This window comes from Salvelinus alpinus, chromosome 25, assembly GCF_045679555.1.
Source record: "Salvelinus alpinus chromosome 25, SLU_Salpinus.1, whole genome shotgun sequence".
Taxonomy (NCBI): Eukaryota; Metazoa; Chordata; class Actinopteri; order Salmoniformes; family Salmonidae; genus Salvelinus; species Salvelinus alpinus.
The window spans coordinates 17,975,563-17,989,338 of NC_092110.1; the positions used below are offsets into that span (position 1 = coordinate 17,975,563).

Here is a 13,776-nt window from a genome sequence, read left to right on the forward strand (position 1 = left end):
ATTTTTTCAGTGAATAAAAAAAACACATTGTCTCTTGTTCCAGACTTTTGCATGATTCCTAATGTGAGTCATGATCTGACATTTTTAAACCTAATTCAGCCATCAGACTCCATTTACCCTTTTTATAGTGGGATTTAAACCTGGTCATATTCTATCAGCTACGTTTCGAAACCCATTCACACCATGACCATGACGTACAGTCTTGTTTTAACTAATGCCTGCCTCCATGTTTAAACGGCCCCTTGTCCTTTTGTGTTGAACTATAAAGGGAGTGACTGGGTGTGTGTTGGTGAAGACAAAGTTTGTGTCCCCCTAGATTCAGACAAATCAAGTGAATCTGATTCTGTTTTCCAGGAAGTGCTTTCACGATCCGCCCGCCCGCCCTCCCTCCATCTCTCTCCTTCCTTGCTTCCCCCCTCCTCTCTCTCTCTGTGAGTGGAGAGGGAGAAAATGGAGCACTGTAGCTATGGTAACTGCATCAGGCAGGCGCTCAACAGATCCTCACAGAGAGAGCTGAAGCATTTTAATAGAGCAGTATATTTCAGGTAGCATCTTTCATCCTCAGTATACAGTCCTATAACACCTTCACAGACCTTGCAGATCTGCTGCGATGCCCACTCACAAGATGCTACACTGCCAATGAAGTCACATGCTGTGGGCTATTGATAAGATAATAAGTAAATGATCGGAAAGAACTCCATCTTCTTGCATGGTGGAGGGAGATACCCATCCACCATTTTGAATCGTATACAGTCTCCTTATTTTGGTCCTTGCTTGGCAGTCTTTGTCATTTGTCAGTGGGGCTGTGCTTTAAAACCAGGGTATGAAAGAGCTCACAGAGAGAGAGAGAGAGAGAGAGAGAGAGAGAGAGAGAGAGAGAGAGAGAGAGAGAGAGTGTGTGTGTGTGTGTGTGTGTGCGTGTGTGTTGGATTGCAGCTCGGCTCTCTGGCAACCGCTCCCCTTAACGCCCACCCTCCTGCCTAGACCAAGGATGATTAGCCTGCGTGCTTGTGGCCCCTCCCCTCCCCGGCTGAGAGGAGGGAGGGTAGTCCCCCTTCAGTGCTCTCCTTTTGTCTGTGGATAAAGCAGCTGCCTCTTTCCCTGTTCAGCCATGGGAGCCGCAGGTCAGTACACACACTTCCACCGCACTAGCTAAAGCTTTTCTCTCTGTGCAATCTGTAGATCAGATCACAAGGCACATAAGGCACATTTGCTGCTGTTTGTCAAGTCTCTCCGGCGTTGCTGTCCTGCCTGTCTGTCTTACAGCTGCTTTGCTTGGTGCGTGTGTGAATGTGTGTGTGTTTTTGTTGTTGAGCATCTCCATTACAAGCAATACTGTAGATAAATGGAAAATCATAGAGAGTGGGTTAGTGACTAGTGATATTGGTACTTGGTTTAAAGGGAGTGGCACTCAGTCAGATATATAGAGGTAATCCAGCCTGATTGATTAGTTATTTATTACAGGGACAGAGGTCAGTCAGTATTGGTTATTGAGGGCAGCTCAGTCTTGCTGACTTGGGCAGATGAATATGGGGAAATGGCAGAACGTGCCTAGCATTGCACCTGTCACCCACAGAGAGGCGGTAAAACAAGTGTCTTTCAGCACCCTGTTTTAGAACGCCTTTTTTTCATCCATAGATGCCTATGGTAGAAAATAAAGATGGCCGTCATTTCTGTGCTGTTCACAGCTCCACGGCTAAAATTAGTCCATGCGGGCAAGCAGGCAGGAGGGCTTAGGGAGGAAGACACCCAGGAGACCCAGCAGTGTTTTACTCCTCTCTAGAACAGGAGCACAAACTCTCTGGAACTGACTTTTTCTCCTCGTAAAACAGAGGGCTTGCAGGTGTGACATCAACAGCTGGCTGCTGGATTTACACTAAGCCACAGTCACTGGATGTGGAGGAGACAGCTCACTAATGTGGGTGAACCAGCCACTGTTCTCATGGAAACAAGCCTGTGTTAACAGCCAACATAGGAGAGGGTTGTATGGGTCACCTGAGTTGAGCTGGAATCCAGGGGTGATAAACCTGTCATCTTTGTTGGGTGCTGAAAACGGATGCCCTAAAAAACAGAGATAGCAGGACATGGCACCAGTCTTTTAAGACATAATTCAATTGGATGTATGAAATAGTATAAATTTAAAGAAAGCTTATTTAGGTTGCCAACTAGGCTGCATCCCCTTATTTAACTAGGCTGTATCCCCTAATTTAACTAGGCTGTATCCCCTAATTTAACTAGGCTGTATCCCCTAATTTAACTAGGCTGTATCCCCTAATTTAACTAGGCTGCATCCCCTTATTTAACTAGGCTGTATCCCCTAATTTAACTAGGCTGTATCCCCTAATTTAACTAGGTTGTATCCCCTAATTTAACTAGGCTGTATCCCCTAATTTAACTAGGCTGTATCCCCTAATTTAACTAGGCTGTATCCCCTAATTTAACTAGGCTGTATCCCCTAATTTAACTAGGCTGTATCCCCTAATTTAACTAGGCTGTATCCCCTAATTTAACTAGGTTGTATCTCCTTTGGGTGTTTACTAGTGTGGCTTATGATGTAGCCTAGTTTGTTCATTCTTATGGTCCCAAATGGGCCTCTCATCTGTTACTGTGCTCTAATTCCTCTGACCGTAGAGCTGTAGAATGACCAGGTCACTTTAAGCTGTTATCTCTGGACACTATCTGGATCTATTTATGCCACTGGCTCCACAGGCCCCCAGGTCAATGATTAACCCAGCTCTGTGAATGGCTAGTACAGTTGTACTACTGGGGAACCAGGTTGTGTTAGGGTACTGCAGGGTCGCTTGTGTATGTGACCAGGCCGAGTGCTGACCACTACTACTGATAATCACACGTCACTGGCAGATAGAGTGCCACCACCGGTGTGTGGCAACATAAATTGAGTGACACTTGTTCAACAAGTAGTAGTCAGCTCGCTATTATCATTGGCAAAGGTCATTCTATATATAGGGGAAAAGAAGCCGGATAGAAAAGTTTTCACTTACACGCATTCACACCTACGTTTATGAATCCACAGCTGAATCAAACGCAATAATAATATAGGTTAGAGCAAAATCCCACACGTCAGGGGTCTCTGAGGACTTCTGGCTGCTATGGGCTTCCAGTTATTTGACCTAAATGCCTGGGACACACGGGATTACGGCACTGTAAGTGATATCACAACGTAGACAGGAACACTGTAAATTGAGCACCGAAGTCATTCTATCACTGTAATGCTGAGGTGACCGATGGTTGGGTCATACTGTGTCATGCTGGGGTGACCTTACGGTTAGGTCATCATACTGTCACTGTAATACTGGGCCTAACTCTGGATCCTAACTGCTCTCCTGTCTCTGTCCTCCCCCAGCCATTGACCTGCTCTACTGGAGAAACGTGAAGCAGTCTGGAGCTGTGTTCGGCAGCGTGCTCCTGCTGCTCTTCTCGCTGACCCAGTTCAGTGTGGTCAGTGTGGGAGCCTACTTAGCCCTGGCCGCCCTCTCTGCCAGCATCAGCTTCAGGATCTACAAGTCTGTGCTTCAGGCTGTGCAGAAGACTGATGAAGGACACCCGTTCAAGTGAGTGAGAGAGGATAGAAGATGATAGAGGTTTTCTCAGCACATAAAAAAGCTGCCATTTACATTAACAAATCAGTTTTACAAAGTCACTTTAGCCTAGACACCAACAGTCTCTTGTACTTTTTCCCTGACAGATCCTATCTGGAAGTGGAGATCTCTCTGTCCCAGGATCAGATTGGTAATTATGCTGACAAGGCTCTGCTCTACGCCAACACCTGTATGAAGGAGCTCCGTAGGCTGTTCCTGGTCCAGGACCTCATCGACTCACTGAAGGTCAGCCTCTCTCTCATCTCTTGGCTTTTACAAGAATGACATGGACACAAACACCTTACCAACACTCCACTTTTTAATGTCTGTTAGCTCACTACTATTTCTACTGTCAAAAGTCATCAATGGACACGTTAAAACCTAAAATATTTAATTATTTTTGTATTTTATACCTTCTGTCAATCATCAAATACACATACCATAAATTGTGGGGTTGGGCTTGTTTGGTGAAGTAGTGCCAAGAGTTAAGTGTTTTTACATTGTGTTGCAGTTTGCTGTGCTGATGTGGCTGCTGACCTATGTGGGCGCTCTCTTCAATGGCCTGACACTGCTTATTCTAGGTGAGGATCCACCAATGACTAGCTACTGTTCTACTCAGCTCTGCACCCCTTTACTGCCTTCCCACCATGTTGAGCCTGACATACAGCTCATATTTTGTCTCTTCTAACATCAAAATGGAATATAATGCATCATATTGGAACCTCTCAATCTACAAGATCACAAAGCCAGTCTGTATGAGTTTTTACTATAATCAGGGGAGTGGGCTGTAATAAGCACGCTGCACAGTACTCCATTGTCAGTAAATGATTAACCCAACACAGAGAGAACACACGACCTCCTGACAAGATCACAACATATGGTTCTTCATGGAACCAGAGTTTTACTGCAATCTGTATCAATTAAGTTCTTTATCAAAGTGGATTACTCCCTTCTGCCCTTTTTAGCAAAAACAATTGATTTTAATCTTAAAGTTCAGTCAGCTTCACTTCCCAAAAAGATCCATGTGATGAAATTCCAAAGGTTATTTATGAAGGGCTTTGTTCAAAGGTTTCATTCACAACTGAAGACATAAAGTATCTCATATGTGTTATTTTTCTATTAACCTAGTGTAGATAAGTCTCTGAGCTGGAGTGGGGCTCTGTGGACACAATGTGTGCATATTTGAGTATATTCCCAGGGGGTGACGAGGTCAAACTGCTTTAACACGCCGTCTCTCCCTCTCTCTTCCCCTACAGCCGTGGTGTCCATGTTTAGCATGCCCATTGTCTATGAGAAACACCAGGTAAGAATTTACCCTCACTCTCTCGAATGCATTTTTGTTAACTCACAAAAACATTTTTTATTGAATCTAAATTGTTTTCTGTCTCAGGCACAGATTGACCAATATGTTGGACTAATACGGACCCAAGTGAACTCCGTAGTGGGGAAGTAAGTGGTTATGACCTTTTCTACTCAAGAATGAACATGGTAGTTTCTGGAACATCCACCTAAGAAATAGATTCTAATGATCATCTTGATACAAACTAGAAAAGGTTCATGACTACACTGACATAAATCAGTACTGTATCCGAGTTGACCTCATGTTTTGTCGCAACAGGATCCAGGCGAAGATCCCCGGGGCCAAGCGAAAGGAAGAGTAGACGCGAGTCTAGCTAACAGCGAGGTCCAGCTCAGACAGCTTGATCATTGTTGGAGAGCCTTGTCATTATCTGTGGGGTAGTACTATTTCATCTAGGTGTTCTCTAAAACCAACCACTGAAGAAGCCCTGACCCCAAAACTGTCTAGAACGGTTAACACAAAGTAAAATCACTCATGTTCAAGATCTTATGTCTAGGTAGACAAGTACACAATTCTGAACAACAAAAAGAACCAGCCTTTTTTTCTTTTGTGTTGCTTGTTATTAAGTGCATGACGTCAAGCCTTGAGTAAATATTTGATATATTTTGTGCAGTTTTTCATGCTACATTTTTTTGCTGTGCTTACAACAAACTAAGATTTGGCACAAAAAAGAGATATGCCTACAGAAATGCTCTGCTGCCAATGTTAAATACCGCTTCATGTTCGAGTTTGCTGGTGGGGCTTCTCTCAGTATGACAATATATATAAAATAATTTCCTTTTGGTGTTTTCAAGCACAAAATAATTTGACAATGTGTTTTAGATGTGGTAATTGTAGGGTTTTTGCTTTTGTATAACTATAAGGAACTATACACAAGCTGGTGTTTTAGGTACCGTTGTTTGACTACTATGAAGACAAGGAATATCTGATATTTAATTTGTTTGAATTAACTGTCCAACTATACTCAATGTAGATGTTAGACCCTGGACTAACTATTTGCACTTACAGTATGTATTTCATTACAGAATAAGAAAAATAAATGTTCCTTGATGTATTATGTTATAGTTTTTCAGACGCTTTACTGAAAATGGGGTCCAAGACAAAAATGTTTAATTTGACTAGGACAGTCTAGTCTTGTTAGAAATAAGAGGACATATGAGGTGTTCATGTTTCGTAAGGTACATGGTGCATACAACACTTGGAAAATCTCCAAAGGGATTTGAAATGACATTCTATAAATACACGTTGATTCCTTCTGGCACAGAAGACCCTTTCATGCCTGCATGCGCATGTCAGTATGCTGAGGTGACAAATTTAACTTGGCTGTTAGGAATAGTCCGTCAGAGTAACCTGAGTTTGAATGGAGACCGACAGTGACAGACAAGTCTCATCTGTTGTAAGCACTCAAATGTGTATTTTTGTAAGTACAGTACCAAACTGAAACCAGCACCATACCTTCAGACTAAATCAGATTAATTTATTGTTTTAAATATCACTAATTATCAAAATAGAAAAGGATAGGTGTTTGGAAAGAATAATTACACCAGCACAGCAATAGAAAAGCTGAACAACATAACACAGGACAGAGAAGCATGGCAGGACCTTAAGTAAAATAAGTCATAACAATTGCAAAAAAAAGAAAAGTGAAATAAGAATTATCAAAAGAGATTGTCCCTCCTGAGGGTTACCATAAGCAAGAATCTTGTAAAACATAATAGTAGTGGAGGTGAAAACAGGACAGCATGCTGTGCTTCTGGTTGCTGCTTTAGAATGGTCTCATATGTTGAGCAGTGTGACGGGGTGTAGCTGGAACAGGACCCCTTTGCTCTTTCCATCTTCCTTTTGGACAATCTCCATCTTCTGACTGGGATCCACCTGTACACACCATACAAGCTCAACATGAATTGTTTTAACACTAGAAATTATGATTAAGTATGGACCTTATGCTCTATAAAAGCTCAGGACAGAATTGATTGAAGTGGGGAAAACTAACATTACACCATGAATTCAAGCCATACCTGGTTCCATTGCTTTGGTTCCTCATGGTACACAGGAACAAGGTCTTCTCGAGGGGGTGACTTTGTAAACAGACTGACGAGGCGTTCGCGGCAGTCCTCCTGCAGGGTGTTGATCCTGTCAGGCCCCAGGTGCAGAGGACCGTTGGACCCCTCACACACCAGACGGTTAATGGCACCACGCAACGCATTGATCTGATCCAACACAAAACACACTGATTATATGAGGAAAAGTTTTAAAACACGATACATATGGATATGAAGGGTCTATGAGGAACTATATGGATGTTCGCTACCTCGGTGATGTCCTCTACATCGAATTTGACATCAAAGGCGAGCTCCATGTCATGTTCAGGCAGGGCAGCTGCCTGAGACTGGACATTCCACCCCAGACCACAGAGGGCACCAGTGTAGCTGGTCCTCTCATCATTGGTGCTGCAGAGAACAGTAAAATTTACATTAACAGATCTTTATGACTAAATGCATGATTTGACGTGAATATGACAAATGATTTATGTTAACATTTAATAAAACCCGCCCATCATTTTACATTCCCTATAAGATCTCACATTCCCTACGGTAGGTAATTTGATTAAATGTGATGAGTATACCATCTCCAAGCAGACTGACCGTAGCTCTATGGCAGGGGTGAAGAGCATGGTGATGAGTGCAGGCAGGCCGTGGATGTGAGGCATCAGTGTGGTCTCCTTCAGTAGAATCTGTGTGCCTAGATCAGCACACACATATACGCATCTTACTGTTATGACAAAGACAAATTTACATTTCTGGTATTGTCTAAACTAACAGCGTGGGTGGTTTGAGTGATAAAAATAAAAAATTGATGGGAAAACTATCGCAATCGACATGGAAATGACTCAAATCAAAACAGTGTAGAAATTATGGACAAAACATTAACACCTGCTCTTTCCATGACAGACTGACCAGGTGAATCCAGGTGACAGCTATGATCCCTTTAGGCCTGACCCCAATTAGTCGACTGGTCGATTGTTTGGTCGTTAGGCTGTTGGTTGACCGAGATTGTGTTATTGCTCGACTAAAACACACACAACTAGTCAAACGTTTGGACACACCTACTCATTCAAGGGTTTTTCTTTATTTTTACAAATTTTCTACATTGTAGAATAATAGTGAAGACATCAAAACTATGAAATAACATATGGAATCATGTAGTAACCAAAAAAGTGTTTAAAAAAAATCTAAATCTATTTTATATTTGAGATTCTTCAAAGTAGCCACCCTTTGCCTTGATGACAGCTTTGCACACTCTTGGCATGAGTCAACTTCTCACCACATTTTATGCACTGCAGTGCTAGCTAGGTGTAGCTTATGCTTTCAGTACTAGATTCATTCTCTGATCCTTCGATTGGGTGAACAACATGTCACTTCATGCTGCAAGAGCTCTGATAGGACGGAGGACGTCCTCTGAAGTTGTCATAATTACTGTGTAAGTCTATGGAAGGGCATGGGAACAAAGAGCCTCCTAGGTTTTGCATTAAAGTCAATGTACCAAGAGGAGGACGGAAGCCAGCTGTCCTTCGGCTACGCTATGGTGCTACCCTACAGAGTGCTGTTGAGGATACTATAGACCATTGCAAAACAGTGTGCTTTAATCAATTATATGGTTACGTGAATATATTTAGTTGAGTTTTATCTAAAAAGGACAACTTTATTATTATTTTTTAAATTAAATTCACTGAGGTTGGTCCTCCCCTTCCTCCTCTGAGGAGCCTCCACTGATATATACATATACAGTGCCTTCAGAGAGTTTGACCCCTTGACTTTATCCTTATTTTGTTACATTACAGCCTTACTCTAAAATGGATTAAATAAAACAAAATGATCAGCAATCTACACATAATACCCCATAATGACAGGTTTAGACATTTTTGCAAATGTATTAAATAAAAAAACGGAAATATCTTATTTACATAAGTATTCAGACCCTTTACTATGAGACTCGAAATTGAGCTCAGGTGCATCCCGTTTACATTGATTATCCTTGATATGTTTCTAAAACTTGATTGGAGTCCACCTGTGGTAAATTCAATTGATTGGACATGATTTAGAAAGGCACACACCTGACTATATAAAAAGGTCCCACAGTTGACAGTGCATGCCAGAGCAAAAATCAAGCCATGAGGTAGAAGGAATTGTCCGTAGAGCTCCGAGACAGGATTGTGTGGAGGCACAGATCTGGAGAAGGGTACCAAAACATTTCTGCAGCATTGAATGTCCAAGAACACAGTGGCCTCCATCATTCTTAAATGGAAGAAGTTTGGAACCAACAAGACTCTTCCTAGAGCTGGCCGCCCAGCCAAAATGAGCAATCGAGGGAGAAGGGCCCTTGGTCAGGGAGGTGACCAAGAACCCAATGGTCACTCTGACAAAGCTCCTCTTTGGAGATGGGAGAACCTTCCAGAAGGACAACCAACTCCGCAGTCCTCCACCAATCAGGCCTTTATGGTAGAGTGGTCAGATGGAAGCCACTCAGTAAAAAGGCACATGACAGCCCGCTTGGAGTTTGCCAAAAGGCACCTAAAGACTCCCAGATCATGAGAAACCAGATTATCTGGTCTGATGAAACCAAGATTGAACTCTTTGGACTGAATGCCAAGCGTCACATCTGGAGGAAACCTGGCACCATCCCTTCGGTGAAGCATCGTGGTGGCAGATTCATGCTGTGGGGATGTTTTTCAGCAGCAGGGACTGGGTGACTAGTCAGGATCGAGGCAAAGATGAACGGAGCAAAGTACAGAGACATCCTTGATGAAAACCTTTTCCAGAGCACATAGGACCTCAGACTGGGGCGAAGGTTCACCTTCCAACAGGACAACGCAGGAGTGGCTTCGGGACCTTGAGTGGCCCAGCCAGAGCCTGGACTTGAATCAGATCAAACATCTTTGGAGAGACCTGAAAATAGCTGTGCAGCAACGCTACCCATCCAACCTGACAGAGCTTGAGAGGATCTGCAGGAAAGAAATGGGAGAAGCTCCCCAAATACAGGTGTGCCAAGCTTGAAAACTCGAGGCTATAATCGCTGCCTAAGGTGCTTCAACAAAGTACTGAGTAAAGGGTTTTTTCTCCCCAATTTTGTTATTACGATCTTGTCTCATCGCTGCAACTCCCCAATGGGCTTGGGGGAGAGGCGAAGGTTGAATCATGCGTCCTCCGAAACATGACCCGCCAAACAGAGCTTCTTAACACCCGCTTGCTTAACCCGGAAGCCAGCTGCACCAATGTGTCTGAGGAAACTGACGACCGATGTCAGCCTGCAGGCACCCGGCCCGCCACAATGAGTTGCTAGAGCGCGATGAGCCAAGTAAAGCCGCCCTGGCCAAACCCTTCCCTAACACCTAACACCGCTGGGCCAATTGTGCGCCGCCCTACGGGACTCCCAGTTACGGCCGGTAATGAGGATATACAGTGGGGAGAACAAGTATTTGATACACTGACAATTTTGCAGGTTTTCCTACTTACAAAGCATGTAGAGGTCTGTAATTTTTATCATAGGTACACTTCAACTGTGAGAGAAGGAATCTAAAACAAAAATCCAGAAAATCACATTGTATGATTTTTAATTAATTAATTTGCATTTTATTGCATGACATAAGTATTTGATACATCAGAAAAGCAGAACTGAATATTTGGTACAGAAACCTTAGTTTGCAATTACAGAGATCATACGTTTCCTGTAGTTCTTGACCATGTTTGCACACACTGCAGCAGGGATTTTGGCCCACTCCTCCATACAGACCTTCTCCAGATCCTTCAGGTTTCGGGGCTGTCGCTGGGCAATACGGACTTTCGGCTCCCTCCAAAGATTTTCTATTGGGTTCAGGTCTGGAGACTGGCTAGGCCACTCCAGGACCTTGAGATGCTTCTTACGGAGCCACTCCTTAGTTGCCCTGGCTGTGTGTTTCGGGTCGTTGTCATGCTGGAAGACCCAGCCACGACCCATCTTCAATGCTCTTACTGAGGGAAGGAGGTTGTTGGTCAAGATCTCGCGATACATGGCCCCATCCATCCTCCCTTCAATACGGTGCAGTTGTCCTGTCCCCTTTGCAGAAAAGCATCCCCAAAAAATGATGTTTCCACCTCCATGCTTCACGGTTGGGATGGTGTTCTTGGGGTTGTACTCATCCTTCTATTCCTCCAAACACGGCGAGTGGAGTTTAGAGCAAAAAGATCTATTTTTGTCTCATCAGACCACATGACCTTCTCCCATTCCTCCTCTGGATCATCCAGATGGTCATTGGCAAACTTCAGACGGGCCTGGACATGCGCTGGCTTGAGCAGGGGGACCTTGCGTGCGCTGCAGGATTTTAATCCATGACGGCGTAGTGTGTTACTAATGGTTTTCTTTGAGACTGTGGTCCCAGCTCTCTTCAGGTCATTGACCAGGTCCTGCCGTGTAGTTCTGGGCTGATCCCTCACATTCCTCATGATCATTGATGCCCCACGAGGTGAGATCTTGCATGGAGCCCCAGACCGAGGGTGATTGACCGTCATCTTGAACTTCTTCCATTTTCTAATAATTGTGCCAACAGTTGTTGCCTTCTCACCAAGCTGCTTGGCTATTGTCCTGTAGCCCATCCCAGCCTTGTACAGGTCTACAATTTATCCCTGATGTCCTTACACAGCTCTCTGGTCTTGGCCATTGTGGAGAGGTTGGAGTCTGTTTGATTGAGTGTGTGGACAGGTGTCTTTTATACAGGTAACGAGTTCAAACAGGTGCAGTTAATACAGGTAATGAGTGGAGAACAGGAGGGCTTCTTAAAGAAAAACTAACAGGTCTGTGAGAGCCGGAATTCTTACTGGTTGGTAGGTGATCAAATACTTATGTCATGCAATAAAATGCGAATTAATTACTTAAAAATCATACAATGTGATTTTCTGGATTTTTGTTTTAGATTCCGTCTCTCACAGTTGAAGTGTACCTATGATAAAAATGACAGACCTCTACATGCTTTGTAAGTAGGAAAACCTGCAAAATCGGCAGTGTATCAAATACTTGTTCTCCCCACTGTATATATATATATATTTTTTTTTTATCAGGATATTACATGCAGGCTGCAATGTTTATATTTGTTGGCAATAAAGTTACTTTAGGTTAGTATCATTTTCATTTGGATAGACATTTGATTTACCAAATTACAATGATTTTGAGATAAAGACGTTATTATAAAATTAAACTGTCTCACAAAAATGTGCATATGAAAACCATAACTGGCACGCAGATCGGTAGAAAAGGTTAGATAAATTGGCATTGCACATGAAAGGTTGCCGACTCCTCGTGTAGCCTATTAACTTCAGGAGCATGATGGTAGAATCTGCGAAAGCCAGCAGGAGCGGGAGAAGAATAGCTGGGTCAGGCTACATTTTCCCCCCTTCTGGTTATCTAGATCTCTGGCGACATCTTGAGGCATCAAACCGTAAGCTTAAAGCATCAGACAAGCTCATTGCATGTAGTTGATTTTATTAAAACACAGAGTGTGTCTATTTATGGAAACATACACGTTTAAAAATGTCGAGCAATTGATTGATCAAAAGAACAGACGACTTTGTCGACTAAGATTTTTTTATCCGTTGGGGACAGCCCTTCAAATCCACTTCAATCAGTGTAGATCAGCGGTTCCCAAACTTTTTATAGTCCCATACCCCTTCAAACATTTAAACTCCAACTGCGTACCCCCTTTAGCACCAGGGTCAGCGCACTCTCAAATATAGTTTTTTGCCTGCCACACACACACTATACGATACATTTATTAAACATAAGAATGAGTGGGAAGTGACAAAGAACTCTTACTGGACCAGGGCACAAATAATAATTTTGCTCTTTATTTAACCATCTTACATATAAAACCTTATTTGTTCATTAAATTGTGAATAACTCACCACAGGTTAATGAGAAGGGTGTGCTTGAAAGGATGCACATAACTCTGCAGTGTTGGGTTGTATTGGAGAGAGTCTCAGTCTTAAATCATTTTTCACACACAGTCTGTGCCTGTATTTAGTTATGTTAGTGAGGGCCGAGAATCCACTCTCACATAGGTACGTGGTTGCAAAGGGCATCATGGTCTTAACAGCGTGATTTGCCAAGGCAGGATACTCTGAGCGCAGCCCAATCCAGAAATCTGACAGTGGCTTCTGATTAAATTCAATTTTCACAGAACAGTTTGTTGCAATGTCGATGAGGCTCTCTTGTTCAGATATCGGTAAGTGGACTGGAGGCAGGGCATGAAAGAGATAACGAATCTAGTTGTTTGTATCGTCCGTTTCGGGAAAGTACCTGCGTAATTGCGCACCCAACTCACTCAGGTGCTTCGCTATATCACATTTGACATTGTCTGTAAGCTTGAGTTCATTTGCACACAAAAAAAGCATACAATGATGGAAAGACCTGTGTGTTGTCCTTGTTAATGCAGACAGAGAAGAGCTCCAACTTCTTAAATCATAGCCTCAATTTTGTCCAGCACATTGAATATAGTTGCGGAGTCCCTGTAATCCTAGATTCATATCATTCAGGTCAGAAAAAACATCACCCAGATAGGCCAGTCGTGTGAGAAACTCGTCATCATGCAAGCGGTCAGAGAAGTGAAAATGTAAAGAAAACTTTAAGCTTGTCTCTCAATAAAAGAAAAAGTGTCAATACTTTGCACCCTGATAACCAGCGCACTTCTGTATGTTGTAAAAGTGTTACATGGTCGCTGCCCATATCATTGCATAGTGCAGAAAATACACGAGAGTTCAGGAGCCTTGCTTTAACAAAGTTAACCATTTT

At 43.0% G+C, this 13,776-nt stretch overlaps 2 protein-coding genes across 5 annotated transcripts in view; one reads left to right on the plus strand and one right to left on the minus strand.

Annotated features, from left to right (window-relative positions):
* The window catches only part of LOC139553513 (reticulon-1-A-like), a 45,765-nt gene extending 39,749 nt beyond the window's left edge, over window positions 1-6,016 (plus strand). For 2 of the 3 annotated variants that reach the window (XM_071365926.1, XM_071365927.1), the window contains 6 exons: window positions 3,365-3,572; window positions 3,707-3,845; window positions 4,111-4,180; window positions 4,856-4,902; window positions 4,990-5,048; window positions 5,218-6,016. In XM_071365926.1, coding sequence (XP_071222027.1) covers window positions 3,365-3,572; window positions 3,707-3,845; window positions 4,111-4,180; window positions 4,856-4,902; window positions 4,990-5,048; window positions 5,218-5,260 — 566 coding nt within the window. In that variant the 3' untranslated portion in view covers window positions 5,261-6,016. Of the gene's footprint in view, window positions 1-999; window positions 1,125-3,364; window positions 3,573-3,706; window positions 3,846-4,110; window positions 4,181-4,855; window positions 4,903-4,989; window positions 5,049-5,217 lie in introns of those variants that run through there. The other variant, XM_071365928.1, reaches the window with a different exon arrangement.
* Window positions 6,017-6,415: 399 nt separating this feature from the next.
* The window catches only part of LOC139553511 (ATP-dependent RNA helicase TDRD9-like), a 29,215-nt gene continuing 21,854 nt past the window's right edge, over window positions 6,416-13,776 (minus strand). For both annotated transcript variants that reach the window (XM_071365922.1, XM_071365921.1), the window contains 4 exons: window positions 7,605-7,701; window positions 7,271-7,409; window positions 6,978-7,169; window positions 6,416-6,834 (listed from right to left, as the gene is read on the minus strand). In XM_071365922.1, the coding sequence (XP_071222023.1) occupies window positions 6,736-6,834; window positions 6,978-7,169; window positions 7,271-7,409; window positions 7,605-7,701 (527 nt within the window). In that variant the 3' untranslated portion in view covers window positions 6,416-6,735. The remainder of the gene's footprint in view (window positions 6,835-6,977; window positions 7,170-7,270; window positions 7,410-7,604; window positions 7,702-13,776) is intronic.